Below are 16840 nucleotides of genomic sequence, written 5' to 3' on the forward strand. Positions count from 1 at the left end.
TGTCTCATTACATAAAGAATTCATAGTGAAGTTAACGTCCGCATAATTTAATGATATACGGATTTTAATTATATAGTACACTGTTAATTGTACAGCTATTTTTAGATCAGGCTACTAACTCGTTCATTTAAATGAATAGCTCATTTGCTTGAGGGACCAAAATATAGGCTTTCTCGAAAACTCCGAGAATTTCAAAACCTCTGCAAAAATATTCTAACCTGGTGGGATATTTTTATGGTATTTGTTCTTAAAAAGAGACTGACCCTACTTTGCCTTCATTGCTTAGGTTGTCTGATACAGAGAATTTTGACCTGTTTTTTTTCCCCCCTGTAATTAATAAAGTATTTGAAAGATAGATCTCTGTGTTGGATAATGGGCAGAAATTGAATAGCTGTGTTTTCCTTGAAAGTTGTTGAGATTTTTCTCAGGAGAATTAGACGAAAGTTATTTCTGAATAGAAGCACTGTCCCTGGCTGTAATTAGTCACATGGGCTTAGTTCCCAGGAAATGTTTCTTTCACTGTACTGAAAGTGTGTGAATTTTCATATTTTTTAAAGTTATCTTAAAATTTCCTCTCTGTTTCTCCATCTGCCCCCTCCTAAAATTTAAGAAATCTGAAGTTTAGTTTGTACTGTTCTCATTAGGTTAGGGGCCTGTCAGAAAAGTACACATGTTCATGCCCTGCGTACTCTCTCCCTTTCCATGAATCCTTCCAATCCTGGGCAACACTTTTAATGACTTAGAATTAACTGCTTTCTAATTATGCACCGAGGCAGACACCATGATGGGGTATGGGTCTTTGCCAGCAAATGGAAACACAAGAGATATAAATGAGCAGGCTACCAGAGGGAATTGTGAGAGAGGCTTCTCGAAGTCAGCTAGCAAAGCAGAGACTTACTGCTGCCTCACTGAATAAGGTAAACTTGGTCATACCAGCAGCCACTGTGGTATCACCTATAGAAGCATCCATTTTTCTTTCTTTATATATATATTTGTGATCTTGCCAGGTTTTTGGCTACCCCAGGAAATTTTGGCAGGTCTTTGCTGCTATCAGCTTTCTCCCCTGACCTTGAGCTAGCCTTCTTTTCACCTGTGACTCAACTGTCAGTGTTACTTGATGTGCTGAGCTCCCATAAGCTAGGACCAGAGAACTCAGCTTCTTTTTGTGGACGTATATTTGTTCTATCTGGAACACTAAGTGTGTTGAAATTGTTTTTTAAAGTTTTTTCGATGTTTATTTATTTTTGAGAGACAGAGTGCGTGAGCGGGGGAGGGACAGAGAGAGAGGGAGACACAGAATCCAAAGCAGGATCCAGGCTCTGAGCTGTCAGCACAGAGCCCGACGCGGGGCTCGAACTCAGGAACTGTGAGATCATGACCTGAGCTGAAGTCAGACGCTTAACCGACTGAGCCACCCAGGCGCCCCTAAGTGTATTGAAATTGTAATGGCTAATATTTGAATTGGAGGGAGGTCTAGGAGGGAGGAGGAATACCATTGGAAAACTTGAGTTATTTGTGGAATTATGATGCATTAATCTAGAACATTTCCGGTTACTTTTGAAAACCATGAGGGAATAATGCTGAAGAAGAACAGACTGGTAATTATGATCCCAACTGACTATGTTTATTTATATCACGGCTCCACCACTGACTGGGAGTGGGACTTTGGGAAATTATTTAAATTCCTCATGTCTTAATTTCTTCATTTCTAAGATGTGGATAGCCACCTTGGAGATATATTCTGAGCATTCAATGAATTAATACTTGTGCAGAGCTTAAAATGATTCCTAGCATACAGTATGCACTCAGTAAATGTTGGCTCTTGTTCATTTTTAGAAGTGAAAACTTGCTGTAGGGTAGACTGAGTGACCCCCACCTTCCTGAATACTCGGCTGACTTTGTACAAATAGTAAACTAGTGTTTCTGAAATTTTAGAAATTTGGGTACATTTACAGTTTTTCCATATCTGCATTGTACCACATGTACTATAATAAATATACTATATGTATTTGAAAATTTTTAAGTGTCATTTAATTCTATTTTAGAAAGGAAATTTATAATTCTACCTTAAATGATAAACTAGAATTTCTTGCCATACACAGAAAGTACTTATAAAAATAATCCATAACTGCTAAAGAAAAAAATGTTTTGTATGCTCAGAAAGTCATTTCACATGCCTATGCCAGCGTTAAGCACTCTCCTCTTTGAGAGACGCGGCATTAGATGTTGTCAACATTTAAGGACCCATTGTGTCCTACGTGTTTTTAGTCTAAACTTTCTGAAAGATATGTATGTGTGTGTGTGTATGTATTTTTTTTTTTTTGAGACCTACTCATCCATAATGAGAAAAGTTCAAATTAAGCCAAATCCATTGGACTAAAAATTACTGTAACAGTAGGGAATATAGGCAGGACTTGAATTTTGAGTAGTTCATTAGTAACTCATTCAGCAGTTCGTGGAGGCACTCTTTCGTGTAGAACAACTTTGAGATGATAACAGAAATATTTCTGCTGGTAAGCAGCTTGCTGAGCAACGTCACATAAACTGTTCCTTAGTCCTCCACATGAGCCACGTGCTCTCAAATGGAGTGATATCACTTTAACAGATATGCCATATACCTGTGGCATTAAAATTTCAAGGGGGAAAATTAAGGAAAAAATGTCTAAAAAATCTCCTTCGGTGGGCTATAATGAAAGAAAAGGTTAAGCAGGATTTATGTAGACCAGACCAACATAGGACCACTGAAAGCCAAGCTTGAAATCTGAAACCTTCTACCTTCAGAACCAGTAATAAACTTGTAAAAATTATCTCTTATCTTCTTGGGGTGACCAGAGGTTGAACTTAATCCTCCATGAAAAAGCCCTCAGATACTTACAGATAACCTTAAGAAAATGCAACATCTTTTTTTCTATATCGTGCTGAATATCCCTTTTTCCTTAAGATTTTTAAAATTTTTAATGTTTTATTTATTTTTGAGTGAGAGAGCGTGAGCAGGGAAGGGACAGAGAGAGACAGCGAGACAGAGGATCCTAAGTGGGCTCTACACTGACAGCATTGAACCCGATCTGGGGCTTGAACTCATGAACCGTGAAATTATGACCTGAGCCGTAGTCCGACGCTCAACCTACTGAGCCACCCAGGTGTCCCAGATTTTTTTTTTTTTTTTTTAAGCGTGTTGTGGTTTCAAGTCTTGGCATCTTGATCAATCTTCTGTCAACAGATGACAAAGTAATGTGTAATCAAATGCCAAATGATTGGGAGACGGTATGAATTCACTCCCCTATATGAGGTAGGGGAGAGCAAATAGATTGGAAACAAGGGGGAATTTTGCTGGAAGAGGTGAGAATTGAACTGGCTGAGGGAAAGATAAGGAAGAACATTCCAGATTTGGAGAGTAGAATTGGAGGTGGCTGAGTAGGAGGGGTGGAATTAAGTGTATTCCAGATGCTTAATAAATACTGGTTGAGTGTATGTTTATGGCATAAGAATTGATGGTGTGTAGTGGCCTGAAACAAGAATCTGATCAGTGTGTAGACTCATGTTTTAGAGACATCTTCCTCTTGGCCTTTACATAATAACTTCTTTGAAACATTTTGTTTTTTATGTTATTTTTTAATGTTCATTTATTTTTTGAGAGAGAGAGAGCATGCACACGAGCAAGGGAGGGGCAGAGAGACAGAGAGAGAGAGAGAGAGAGAGAGAGAGAGAGAGAGAGAGAGAATTCCAAGCAGGCTTCATGCTGTCAGCGCAGAGCCCGAGGTGGGGCTCTGTCTCTCGAACTGTGAGGTCACGACCCAAGCCGACATCAAGAGTCGGACTCTTTACCGACTGAGCCACCCGGGCGTCCCCATGATACCTTTTTTATTTGATGACTGTAGTTGAAGTTATTTCTTATATGATTATGTGCTAGTTAGCAAAATTTAATTTGCCCCTATAAAATTCCCTCATGTTAAAAGATAGTGCTTATGTAGATTGTCAAATGGGATTAGACTGCTTTAGAGATCACTTTTGTGCGGCGAGAGAGCTAGTGGGCTGCCTGGAATTGTCCAGGGGAAATAGTTCCAACTGCAAGAGTAAGGAAGCTCCCGCAGGCCACAGGCAATATTCAAAATGTCCAGAAAAGACATTGGCAGGCCAGCTCCCATGGACATGTAACCTGGGACCTTTAAACCTGGATGGCCAGGGGCGCCTGGGTGGCGCAGTCGGTTAAGCGTCCGACTTTCAGCCAGGTCACGATCTCGCGGTCCTTGAGTTCGAGCCCCGCGTCAGGCTCTGGGCTGATGGCTCAGAGCCTGGAGCCTGCTTCCGATTCTGTGTCTCCCTCTCTCTCTGCCCCTCCCCCGTTCATGCTCTGTCTCTCTCTGTCCCAAAAATAAATAAACGTTGAAAAAAAAAATTAAAAAAAAAAAATGAATAAATAAACCTGGATGGCCAAAGGCCTTGAGCCTTTGTTGAAAGAGATTAGATTGTAGCTGGTAGTTTAGGCTTAGCTGTTGGGGAGCCCAGCCTCTGCAGGAGCCGCATGAAAAGGCAAACTCTTGGTGCACTCTGGGAGCAGCTGCATTTCCCCGCAAACTGTTTAACTGCAACGATTGTATTTTCTTGTTGGAGGGAGAACTAGGTCCTCACAGCACCGTCTGTCTGCACATCAGTTTCCTTCCATATGGCGCATCTCGTCTTTATCGAAGTAGCAGCCATCTCTTACTTCATCCTTTTTCTCCTCCTGCTGGCTGCCAGCCAGTACACAGTCAGCCCCATGCTGGCTCACCTGTTGTGCTTCAACCTACTTGTGACCTTAGATCAGAGGCCCCAACGAGATATGGTCTGGTCTTGGTTTTACCTCAGGTGTAACCTAGTCAAAAGGCACTCTTTGCAGCGGGCAGGATTTCCGGGGACCTTGAGAGCATAGGGGATGTAGCTGCTTATTTGCCCCAGTTCCTTTCAGCAGTAGCTCACCGCTTATTTGAGCTTACACCAAGGAAAGGAAGAGTTATAAAGATGGGTGTGATGTCAGTGACTTGGGGGAAAGTCTCTACGTGCTTGATTGCTGGTGCTTGAAGTAAGGGAAAAAAACCTCCTTATGTGGTGATAGACAAGATTTAAAATACAGCCGCTGTCCCCCACCCCCCTCCATGGAGTGAGAGCACGGTGAGCTAATACACACAAATGTGTGAAGGACTTCTCCCAGGTTCTTTCACAAGGACAGATGGGATTCCGCATTGTGCCCTGACTGCCATAGAGGGGCGTGGCAGGGGTGGCGTGTAAGAAGGGACAATCTGGCATTGTCCAATTTTGCCTGTTGGACAGAGTCACTTCTGGCTATCTCTCCAAGGCTGCGGCAATCATATACTTGGTAAGAACAGCCCCCCGACTCTATACATATCTTATGAAGTCCTTCTTCTTTTACCTTCTTGACAATAGAAGGTAATGAGTGATGTATGTATTGATAATGCAGTGTTGAGAGGCAGAATGCATGCCACGCCATGATCTAACTCAGCCAAAGCAATAGGATGACAGCTTCAGCTGCCCAAGTCTGAAGGAGCATGTTAAATGCTCTTCGTGTGTTATTTTATTTCATCTTTACAACAGCCCAGCAAAGTAAGCACCGGTGTTATACTCTTTTACAGACGAGGGAACTAAGGGTCACCGACATTAATTAACTTGCTGAGATGATAGAGCTAGTGGGTGGAAGAACCAGGCCACTCTGCCCGATTGTAGGCTCAGCTAGTAACCCCTGTTCCATGCTGCCTCTCCATTTGAAAGTGTCAGACTGCATAGTTTTCCAAGTTCATCTTGCTTTTAGAAGGCACGTTTTTTCCTTTTTTGAGGAAGATGTAAAGAAACCTGGTCTTGTGTGTCATCTGAGGCTAGGTCACAAGGAACTGTAAGCTGCTGCCTGCTTCCCTGGGGTGCTTGCTCTTGGAACTCTTGTCAAGAGGAAGTTCAGGCAGACCTTAGGCCCACATGGAGAGGAATCAAGGCGCCTCACTCGTAGTTCCAGCTGAGGTGGAAGTGAGCACAGATTTGCCAGACGTGTGAGTGAGTCGTGATCCAAGGGAACCCTCCAGCACCTGGATAATCCACTCCAAGCCATGTCACGCTAAGAGAGGCTATCTCCATTAAGCCAGCTTAAACTACCAAATCATGAGCATGTTAAGAGCTTATTGTTTAAAGCCTCCCCCTCCAAAAACATGGGTTTATACTTGAGAGTTTGATGGAACCGATTCTCAAACCGCAGAAACGAGTTGTGAAGCTTGACGATTATCATGGTACTTTGGCCTGTGACATGGCAGCAGCCTTTGGAGGAGTCAGGGTAACAATTCATTTTCTAGCCACCAGTGACCCTCCTGCTGTTCTCTGGCCCAGCCAGACCCTCCACAGCAGAGCGGACTTTGGAGGTGACACAGGTGGCTCCACTTTACAACCTACCCACTTATTGGCCACCTGCCCTTCTCTCTGTTGTTTGTGGCTCCAATTTGTCAAGAGGATCGTCTCTTTATATATTTAAATAACTTTTAACTCCACAGAAATTAACAAGGAAACAGGCTTTCCCTGGAATTTACTAAGAAGTTTCTAAAAATTTCAGCAACATAGCAGAAGGAGCTTTTTGTTGATGGGCCATATTTCCATGACAAAGACATAAATGATTGGAGAAAGAAACAAACAAAAATCTTTTAAAATACAAAACCAAGTTCAAACAAAAGGAATTCAATCTCTAGTTGTAAGGAATGAAGAGAGAATGTATATTCAGATTGGTAAACTGGGGCTCTCACTTTGTAGGGCCACTTTGTAGAGTTGTTAGCTTTAGAAAAGGACAGGAGGGGTTGGGGCTGAGATTTTAATTCCCCAGAGGGAAAGATGCACAACCATGAGCTGGAAGTGAGCCTCCACAGACAGCCCAAACCATGGGGAAAGGACTAGGGAAATTCCACTTGCCTGGAGAAAATGATGAGGAAGCTTGCCTCCTATATATGGTCTTGAGTTGTGGGGCATTTGTAGAGAGAAACTAGAAATAGGTCAGCACCATTTGTGGGTTTGAGTTTAAACCTGGGCTCTTGTTTATAGTACAGGAAGCCCAAGTTCAGAAATCAGTAATAAAACTGGTCTCTGCAAAAGTAAACATGAAACTACTCTGTCATGGTTATTTCCACAGTGCAGGTCAAACAATTCTTGCTGAAATTAAGTTCATACTAACAATTTACAAACCAAGTGAGGAGAACACTACTAATGTTATGTTATGTTATGTTATGTTATGTTATGTTATGTTATGTTATGTTATGTTATGTTATGTTATGTTATGTTATGTTATGTAATGTTACGTTACATAGAAGATAGGTAGGTAGGGAGGCAGATAGAGAAATTACATACCATGAACTGGAGATAAGAAAATCTATAAGATGACATTTTAAAACCAAAAAAATTATATAAGCTGATCAAATAAATTAAAAACTAACTAGATAATGGAAAGAATAGAAATTAGTGTGAAAAAAGAGCAGATAGATTTGGAAAAAAACAACAATAAAATTTGGAAATGATATCATTGTGAAGTGAAAACCTCATTAGATGAGTGAAGTGTTAGATTAGAAAAAAGATTAGAAGAAAATTAGAAGAATTAGAATAAAAGTTAGTGAATTTTAGGATGGCTCTAAGGAAAGCACCTTAGAAACATAGGAGACAGTAATAAGACCTTCTGATAGATGTCTAATATAAGAGTTCCAGAAGGAGAGAATAGAAGCCCAGGTTATAATGGCTCAAAATTTTCAAACTGGTTAAGGGTATATATGCATAAGTTCATCAAACAGGTAATTCCAAGCAAACTTAAATTAAAAGAGCCATATCCAGGCACACAGTGATGAAACTGTTGAATATCAAAGAAAAATTTAAAAGGAGCCAGAGATAAAAGACAAATTAATTCTATGGGGATTATTATTAAACTGACAGGAGAGTTCTTATCAATAACAAATGTCAAGAGACAGTGAACTCATATCTTCAAAGGGTTGAAATAAAATGACTCTTAGTTTATAATTCTATACCCAGCTATATTATCATTCAAAAGTGAGAAATAAGTTATTTTCAGACAAAACAAGACTAAGAGATTTTACTATTCATTGGTCCCATCTGAAAGAATGAATACATAGGTGCTTTACTAGCAAAGATATTGAATATAAAATAGAGAGCTGAATTCAGAAAGCAATACTGAAAGAGGAAATGGGCAAATGTTCATAAATCTAAGTAAGTATCAAACGTGTAAAAAAATAGAGACCATTGGAGTACTCAAGAACAGAACCAGTTATGTGTGGTATATGTATATATATATATGGAGAGAGAAAGAGAGATTTATTATAAAGAATAGGCTGATGTGATAATAGAAGCTGAAAAGTCCCAAGTGCTACAGTAGGTAAGCTGGAGACCCAATAGAGCCAATGGTTTAGTTCCAGTCCAAAGGCCTACAGGTTTGAGATCCAGGAGCAGCCAGTATTTTAGTTTGAGTCCAGAGGAAAATACTGATGTCCCAGATTGAAGGCAATCAGTCAGAAAAAACTTATCTTCTATATTCTGGTCAGGCCTTCAATTGATTGGATGAAACCTATTCATCTTGGTGAGGGCAATGTGCTTTACTCCAATTCAAATGTGAATTGTGAATCTCATCCAGAAACACTATCACAGACACATCCAGAATAACGTTTGGTCAAACATCTAGGCACCCTGTCTGTGGCCCAGTCAAGTTGGCATAAAATTAGCCATCACAAAAACTAAGAACTTAATGTTTACCAACAAGGTGGTTAGATAAAAACAATAGACACAATAACATGCAGGCTTATGGGGAAGGGGGGCTTCCTGATTGGAGTGAGTGCATTCTAAATTCCTTATATAGCTGACCATTGAGCAACATGAGTTTGAACACCATGGGTCCATTTATATGCTGATTTTTTAAAATACATACAGTGTAGTACTGTAAATATGCTTTCACTTCCTTATGATCTTATTAACATTTTCTTTTCTCTAGCTATTGTAAGAATATAGTATGTAATACATATAACATACAAAATGTGCTAATCGACTATGTTATCAGTTAAGCTTCCTATCAACGGTAGGCTATTAGTAGTTAAGTTTTGGGCAGTCAGAAGTTATATGTGGGACTGCTAACCACACAGGGGGTTGGTGCCCCTAACCCTCATATGATTAAGGGTCAACTGTACTCAGAATTACAAAAGAGCTATGATTAGATTAGATAGGGGTCTGTTTAAAATTAATGAAAAAATAAGAATATAGAACATTTAAATAATACAATGAAAAATCTTGGCCTACTAGACAAAACTGAACCCTGTATCTGAAAATTAGGAACTTTATTATTTTTTAAGATCTGTAAAATATTTATAAAAATTGATTGCAAATGAAAACACCAAAGGAAGTCAAACAGATACTCCCAAATGAATATAAGCATCACATACTTTGACCAATATGGTCAAATTAGAAATTTGGAATAAATTTTTAAATAATTTATAGATCAAAGATAAAATCATAATGGAAGCTATAAAATATTTATAAATAAATAAGAAGAACACTTGGAGCATGTAGCTAAAGCAGAATCTAGAGGGAAAATTATAGCCTTAAAAAGTATATGTTAAAATAAAAGATTAAAATTTTATATAACAAAGATAGTAAGTCTGTAAAAGAATAATACAATGAACTCAAAGTGGAAAGCCAGAAATAATGAGGACAAAAGGATGAATTAAATGAAATTGAAAGGAATGAAGCAGTAGAGAGAATCAATGAAACCAAAATTTAGTTTCTTAAAAATACTAGAAAAATGAACTGACCTCTAGCAAGACTGATAAATAAAAAAGTTTACACAAATTAATATTAGACTATCTAAGGTAAATTTAATTGAAGATCCAGACATTGTCAGAGTGGTGGGTGCACGGATGTTTGGGTTTTTTTGGCTCTTGAAATATTTCACAGAAAGCAGGAGTGCCTGGGTGGCCCAGTCAGTTAAGCCTCTGACCCTTGGTTTCAGTTTGGGTCATAATCTCCCAGTTCTGTGGGTTCGAGTCCTGCATTGGCCTCTGCACTGGCAGCAAAGAGCCTGCTCGGGATTATCTCTCTCCCTCTCTTCTCTGCCCCTCCACTACACGTGCTGTGTCAGTCTCTCTCAGGTTAAACAAACTTTAAAAAAAAAAAAAAAATATTACACAGAAAGCAGATCATAATCTTCAGCATTATGCCTTAGTCCAGACATTGCCTATTGCCTGTCTTCTGTAGCATGCTTTAACAGGTACCAGTTCTCTCCTATCCTTGTGCATGTAGCCTCAAGTGACTCATGCATTCCTGCCCTATACGTGGTTGGTAGAAAGTTGAAATTCTAGCAATCGATTGAAGCAGTGACAGGGGTGAACTGTAAAATCAACAGATGAATGCATCTAGGAAAGGTTATGGAGAACCTAAGCCTCCTGTCTACATATGGTCAAAAAAGATGGATGCAACGTGGGCTTAGGTAGTAGCTGGCCCAGGGACAGCTTGTATGAAAGGCCCTGGCTTCCTTGAGCCCTTCTTATTCCTAGCCATCCCAGGATTGTCCAACTGCCTTTCCTTACCTGTTTGATACTGCTCATCCCTCTGGCGGTTCTTAGCTTCAGCGTTTGTGTGTAAAAGTAAGTTTGCACTCTCTGGCTTGGATCTGAGACACAGGTATACTTTTATGAAGCTTAAGTGCTAAAATCTGCAAATGGGGGCCAAGCATATCCTGGGTCTGTGGCCAAGACCTTGACTCCCTATTTATTATCACTTTCTGTCTTGCTCTAAAAAATAGGAAAAGGAAAAGACATTTTACTGAGTTTAAAATGAATGTGGGTTCAATACATAGTTCTTAGTATTCAATTTAAAATGATTGACTTGTTCTTGCAAGCTTTCTCTGATTTGAATAGTGTTCTATTCAATATATTCAGGCTATTTAAAAAAAAAAACTTGGGGCTCCTGGGTGGCTTAGTTGGTTAAGTGCCCGACTTCGGCTCAGGTCATGATCTCGCGGTCCATGAGTTCGAGCCCCGTGTCGGGCTCTGTGCTGATGGCTCAGAGCCTGGAGCCTGTTTCAGATTCTGTCTCTCCCTCTCTCTCTGACCCTGCCCGGTTCATGCTCTGTCTCTCTCTGTATCAAAAATAAATAAATGTTAAAAAAATTTTAAAAAAATAAAATAAAAAAAAAACTTATTGGCTATGATTCTTAGTTCTGATAAGCACTATTCAAAAAATTTATATTGTGCAGAAAATTACGACGTCATTAGTTTCTTTTTTCTATAATATTTACTTTTCTTCTCTCACAAAATAAGTGACTTCATCTTCTTATGTCCTAGAGTATTTTCCCTCCTCTATTTAAGAAAAAATTTTTTTAACATTTATTTATTTTTGAGAGAGAGACAGAGAGTGAGAGTGGGGGAGGGGCAGAGAGAGAGGGAGACACAGAATCTGAGGCAGCTGTCAGCTCTGAGCTGTCAGCACAGAGCCTGACATGGGGCTCAAACTCATGAACTGTGAGAGCATGACCTGAGCTGAAGTCGGATGCACAACTGACTGAGCCACCCAGGTGCCCTTTCTCTCCTCTATTTAAAAAAGAGCCTTTGATCTATGGTTTGCCTTGAGTTATCATACAGTTTGATATGCGGTCAGTAATTTTCCAAAGGATAGAACTTTTGATCATGTTATCTGGCCATTTATAGATTGATAATCTTTTCCTTATATGGTGTAAGAACAGTAGAACATCTTAGTTATAACCAAGTACATGTGGGGAAGGTGCTGTTGTTTCTTGGAGACATGGTATGGCATCATGGGTACCTTAAAAGAATGTGTCTGTCATTACTGTCTGGTAACTGAGGGGCCAACCAGAGAGAGAACCCTCAGAGAAGGTCACCAAATGCATGAGCAACTGCTTTGGTCCCCTCCAGCTGGCCAGGCCTTAGAATTAAGTTGGGAAAATTGAGTGAAGTTAGCAGGTGCATTACTATCTATTTAACACTGTTTTTGCAATAATCTATTCTTTTACAATGACAAGATTGGCAGTTTCATTTTCCCAGTATTTGTACCACATAGTCATGGTCATTTTTTACAGAGATAATAAAGTCTAACTTAAGCTTATGTGAAGCAAATGCCTAACTTTGATTTGGTTCTTTTTTTTTTATTGTTTTTTAACGTTTATTTATATTTGAGAGAGAGAGAGACAGAGTGCAAGCAGGGGAGGGGCAGAGAGAGAGGGAGACACAGAATCCAAAGCAGGCTCCAGGCTCTGAGCTATGAGCACAGAGCCCGACACGGGGCTCGAACCACGAACTGTGAGAACATGACCTGAGCCGAAGTCCAATGCTTAACTGACTGAGCCACCCAGGTGCTCCTGATTTGGTTCTTGATATCACTTAAACTTGACAACATCAACAAGACAGCCATTGTTGCTTTTTTTCTCCAGAGACACACAAGAACGGTTGAAGGTGGTCCGCTTAGATAATATTGTCATTTTCTACAGAAGACAGTGAGCCTGAGAGGTTCCGTGTTCCACAACTTTGCCCAGGCTGAAGAGCTAGTGGTAGAGATAGGGCTGGCTAGTATTACTCTGGTGATGATGCTCTTTTTAGGATTCCAGATATGGCTTCTACACTTGCAGTTACAAACACACGTTTACAAATAGCTAAGTATGTAAACGTTGTTATAAGCGTGCAGAATAGGAAATAATTAAACAATAGGAAATAATTTTTAAAAAGTGTATTGCATTTTTTTCTTTGTGGACTCAGTGCTGTGCTTAAGTGAAAAAGATGTAATTTCCTTATTTCTTTACACAGTATTTACTAACATTTATCATATCTGTCAGTGTTCTTATGGCGTTGAACTTGATAAAGAACATAGTAATCTAAAAAAAAAAAAACTAAAATCATCTCCGTGTGATTGATGTTGATCTGTGGTCTGCGTTCATTCTATTAACTAGAGAATTATCCAATATGCATTTTAGTTTGTGTTTGTGTGGATAGACCCTAAGCCGTTTTGCTGGATGTTTGGGAATCATCCCATTGGAGGACTTGGAAGGATTGATTCCTAGGCAGCACTTGACTTAGTTTTAATTTAGAGGCTTGCCTTCTTCCCTTGCAGAGGAAGAGGAGTTCTGGTTATCTTGGCTTCCACATGCCTACAGAAAACAGCAGGGCCCGAATCTCTTGCCTCCATTTGCTAAGGGTATGATCTGATAGAGCATTCTTCGTTAGATGCCTCCCCTAGCCTTTCTTCTGTAGTAGTTCCTGGGGTAAGGTCAATTTAATTTACACTTGGATATGAGGAGGCATATTCTGGGATAAAAATTCATATATATATATATATATTTTTTTTTTTTTTTTTTTTTTTCCTTCCTTAAGTTTCCTTCAGTTGTTAGTTTTACCTACTTTTCTCATCTGGGACCCGGACATAATATTTTGTGGCAATTGATGAGAATTATTTTAGAAAGGTTTAGAATTCAGAGATGCTTTCATGGCTAAAAGTTGTTTTTATTGACATCATTGAAATCCGACCTGCCTTCACGAAGTTCTCCATGTACATCTGCTTAGTTAGAAAATACTTAACCTGCAAAAGGTAAATATTTCTTCTCTGATTGTTCATGTTGTGTTTTTTCCCCAAGCGGGCTTTTCCAGAGCTAATTGATCTGCAAGGAGACATATGCTTTAGGTCTGTACTTGTTAATTTACCTTGGAAAAATTAGGTCATCTTCAAATCTGGCAGTGTGGCTTATAAACTTGGCAAAATGGTCTAATTAAAAGCTTCCCTTCGATTAAAAAAAAAAGGAAAAAATTATTAGTATCAGTAATGTTTTCATTTGCATAGTTTGTGTGTATATAGGTACATGTCAGTCCTCATGCTGCATTAGAACTATGTTGACTGTTAACAGTTCATCTCTTTTCTCCTACAGCCTCCAAGTCTGTTATAAATAGTATGCTACGGGACCCTTCTCAGATTCCAGATGGAGTTCTAGCAAATCAGGTCTATCAGGTATTAATCACAGCTGTCTATTTTCAGTGGCAGTGCTATCTGCCTAGCGGAGTAAAGGATTTTAAACCTCATTTAATTACTGTCATCATAAACTATCACTGAGGTCAGGGTGCACCATAAATGGCAATGCAATATTTGCGAGAAGAGCATTTCACTTTTTAATAGCTTGCTTTTATAGTGAATAAAAAGCATGCGATTTTTGTTTTCTGTGATTAAATCTTAACAGCCTTTTGATAGCTGGGTTTTTTTTTTTTATTTTATTTTTTTAAGGAAAATAATGACTGCTTTTAGGATACTAGTTAACGGTAACCCTTTTCATAGTCACCCCAGACCCCCTTCTGTGTTTTATCCACAGTGCATTGTGAACGACTGCTGTTATGGACCACTGGTAGACTGCATCAAACAGTATCCTTTCCCATAAAATTTTAGGTGCACAATTGACGAGCTCAGACTCAGTGGAGGAGATGTGTCTAGCTTTAACCTGACATAAAGTTCTGCTTCACAAAACACATTTCATACCCTTCTACTTTACATTCAATCAACTGGAGGGTCACTGCAGACCATCCTTTTCTACAGCTTAAGGAAAATCAGATGGGCCACGGGAGGCTGTCAGTTCAGCAGTTGTACATTCACACGTTATCTCAAACTGCTTCGTTTTCAGGGAGTTTAAAGGGACAGAATCATGAAGCACGTGGCCTACTGTCTGGGAATGTCTCTCACCAATCCAGTGAACATTGCAAAAAGAGAGAACGAAATTCCATACAAAATGAGCCAAATTCAGTTGAGTTCCCTAGAATAAATGTGGAGCCTGGAGTTAAAGGAGGAAGTGATTAAAATGCCACGGAGGCCATCGCTTTTGAAAGGGCAGTAGATTCTTGTTGCTTAAATGCTGATTACAGCCCAGGCTGCCATTTGGATCCCTAATAAACAGTTTGAGAGAAACCAAGCTAATTTTTCCCTCTGGACTGATTTAAGGCTATAAAAACAGGTGTCCAGTCACTCTTCATTAGAGACAAGAGATTACTAAAGAGTTAATACTTTCTTCTTGAAACGGGATTTGAGCAAACATTCACTACTTCATGAAGTAGGACGTTATCCACCAATACCTTTAGCAGTACTGTGGCAATGCTGAGAATTTTGATACCCCTTGGTGGAAAAATGCTATTTAAAGAGTAAACAACTAGTAATTTTTTAAATGAAAATCCTATTCCACCTGAGTCCATGTGTCTCACATTTCTTAATACTGTAAAAGGCCTTCCTAGTATAGGTTTTGTGAGTATGGGTAGCACTATGACTATTTGAGACTCAGTGTGACTAGTCAGGAAGCTTTGTGTTGAAAGTCCTGGGCGTGTGTGTGTGTGTGTGTGTGTGTGTGTGTGTGTGTGTGTGTGTTAATATCCCGTCTTGTTTCACAAAGTCTTAGACTCCGTAAAATTTTTGTAAAGAAACTCATTTTCTTTATAAAGTTAACCTTTGAAAAACAATCTTTTAACAGAGCCCTCTTGTAAGAATATTCACTACCTAAGTTATAGTCCTTTATATATTTATTCTTCAAGTGTGTCCCCCCCACCACCAATGTAGTTTAAATTACTAAAATCACAGCCCTGTCATAAGCTTGCCTTTTTATTAGACCAAAGTGAAACTATACTTCTATTTTCAGTATAAAATTAATGATAGCATTAGAAATTGTAGGAGTGCCAACCTCATGTTGCTACAGTGATAAAGTTTAGCACATTTGTATAACAACTAACACCATCTCAGAGTATCTGGGGCGGAATTACATGTTAATTTTAAAGCACATAAAATAGTTAAAAATCAATTTAAAGTTAAGGTTTTAAAAGCATAATGTCTTTTGAAGGATTGCATATTGATTTTAAATATAACTATCTAATTATATATGCATGGACTAAGTATGAAGTCAACTGCTTTGTAAATGCCAGGAGGCTATTTTTCAGTAATAGTTGAGATGCTTACGGGAAACTAGATTGCTGTATTGCTGGCTAAGAAAATGGCTTGTGAGGTTATTTACAAGTTTTGCCCCATGGTCACTGCCATACATCAATAATAGGTATTATTATAGACAAAGTCTAAGTGTTTTCTGCTTATAGAGCATTATAAATTCTGTTCAGAGTATTTTCTTTACATTTTTGCCATCATTCACTTTTCCTTTTTTGGCTGTGTTATTGCCAACAGAATTTAATGTAGTACATGGTTTCAATTGATAAAGATAATGATGTATGTCTATAAATTGCATTCACTGACTAGATTATAATTTTGCAGTTCCATTATGCCTATTGCCAGTAAAATTACTGTTTTTATAAGCTTTGTTTTCTAGACTTTGTGTTTTTTATATGTTTATATCAAGAAAAGCATAATCAAGAAGCATGTCTTTGCAAAATTTCAAATCGGTGATTGCTTTCACCACACAAAATAAAACAAGCTGGGAAATTTATAGACAACTGATTTTATTTTTGCACCAAGGTAGTAGCAGTTTCGTATAATGTAAATATGCTTGCATAGATGTTTCCTAGATGGATCCACAGGAATTACTTTATTTCACACTGAATAAAAATTAGTAGTTTTCCGTGTGAGCGAAAATGCTATTTGTATGTTGTTCTGATAATTTAGTAATGTTTACATTGCTTACTGTCGGTAAATTACATCATTTTGTGAGAAAGAAAGTACACATTTAGTAAATAGAATAGGTGCAAAATCTTTTTACTCCATTATGTAAATGTTACATGTAGACATTTGTGTAAGTAGAATAAAGTAAATTGGTCATTTACAAATAAGACATCACGAAAAGCACGGTAGCAAAGAGTAC

General features: G+C 38.7%; 1 protein-coding gene across 7 annotated transcripts in view; it reads left to right on the forward strand.

Moving 5' to 3' along the window:
* The window catches only part of CDIN1 (CDAN1 interacting nuclease 1), a 284310-nt gene that overhangs the window by 79759 nt on the left and 187711 nt on the right, over positions 1–16840 (forward strand). For all 7 annotated transcript variants that reach the window (XM_086710308.1, XM_025919479.2, XM_086710305.1 and 4 more), the window contains 2 exons: positions 13937–14016; positions 14372–14421. In XM_086710308.1, the coding sequence (XP_086566434.1) occupies positions 13937–14016; positions 14372–14421 (130 nt within the window). The remainder of the gene's footprint in view (positions 1–13936; positions 14017–14371; positions 14422–16840) is intronic.

The sequence above is a fragment of the Puma concolor genome, chromosome B3 (genome assembly GCF_028749965.1).
Source record: "Puma concolor isolate L17-30 chromosome B3, mPumCon1.1.hap2, whole genome shotgun sequence".
NCBI lineage: Eukaryota > Metazoa > Chordata > Mammalia > Carnivora > Felidae > Puma > Puma concolor.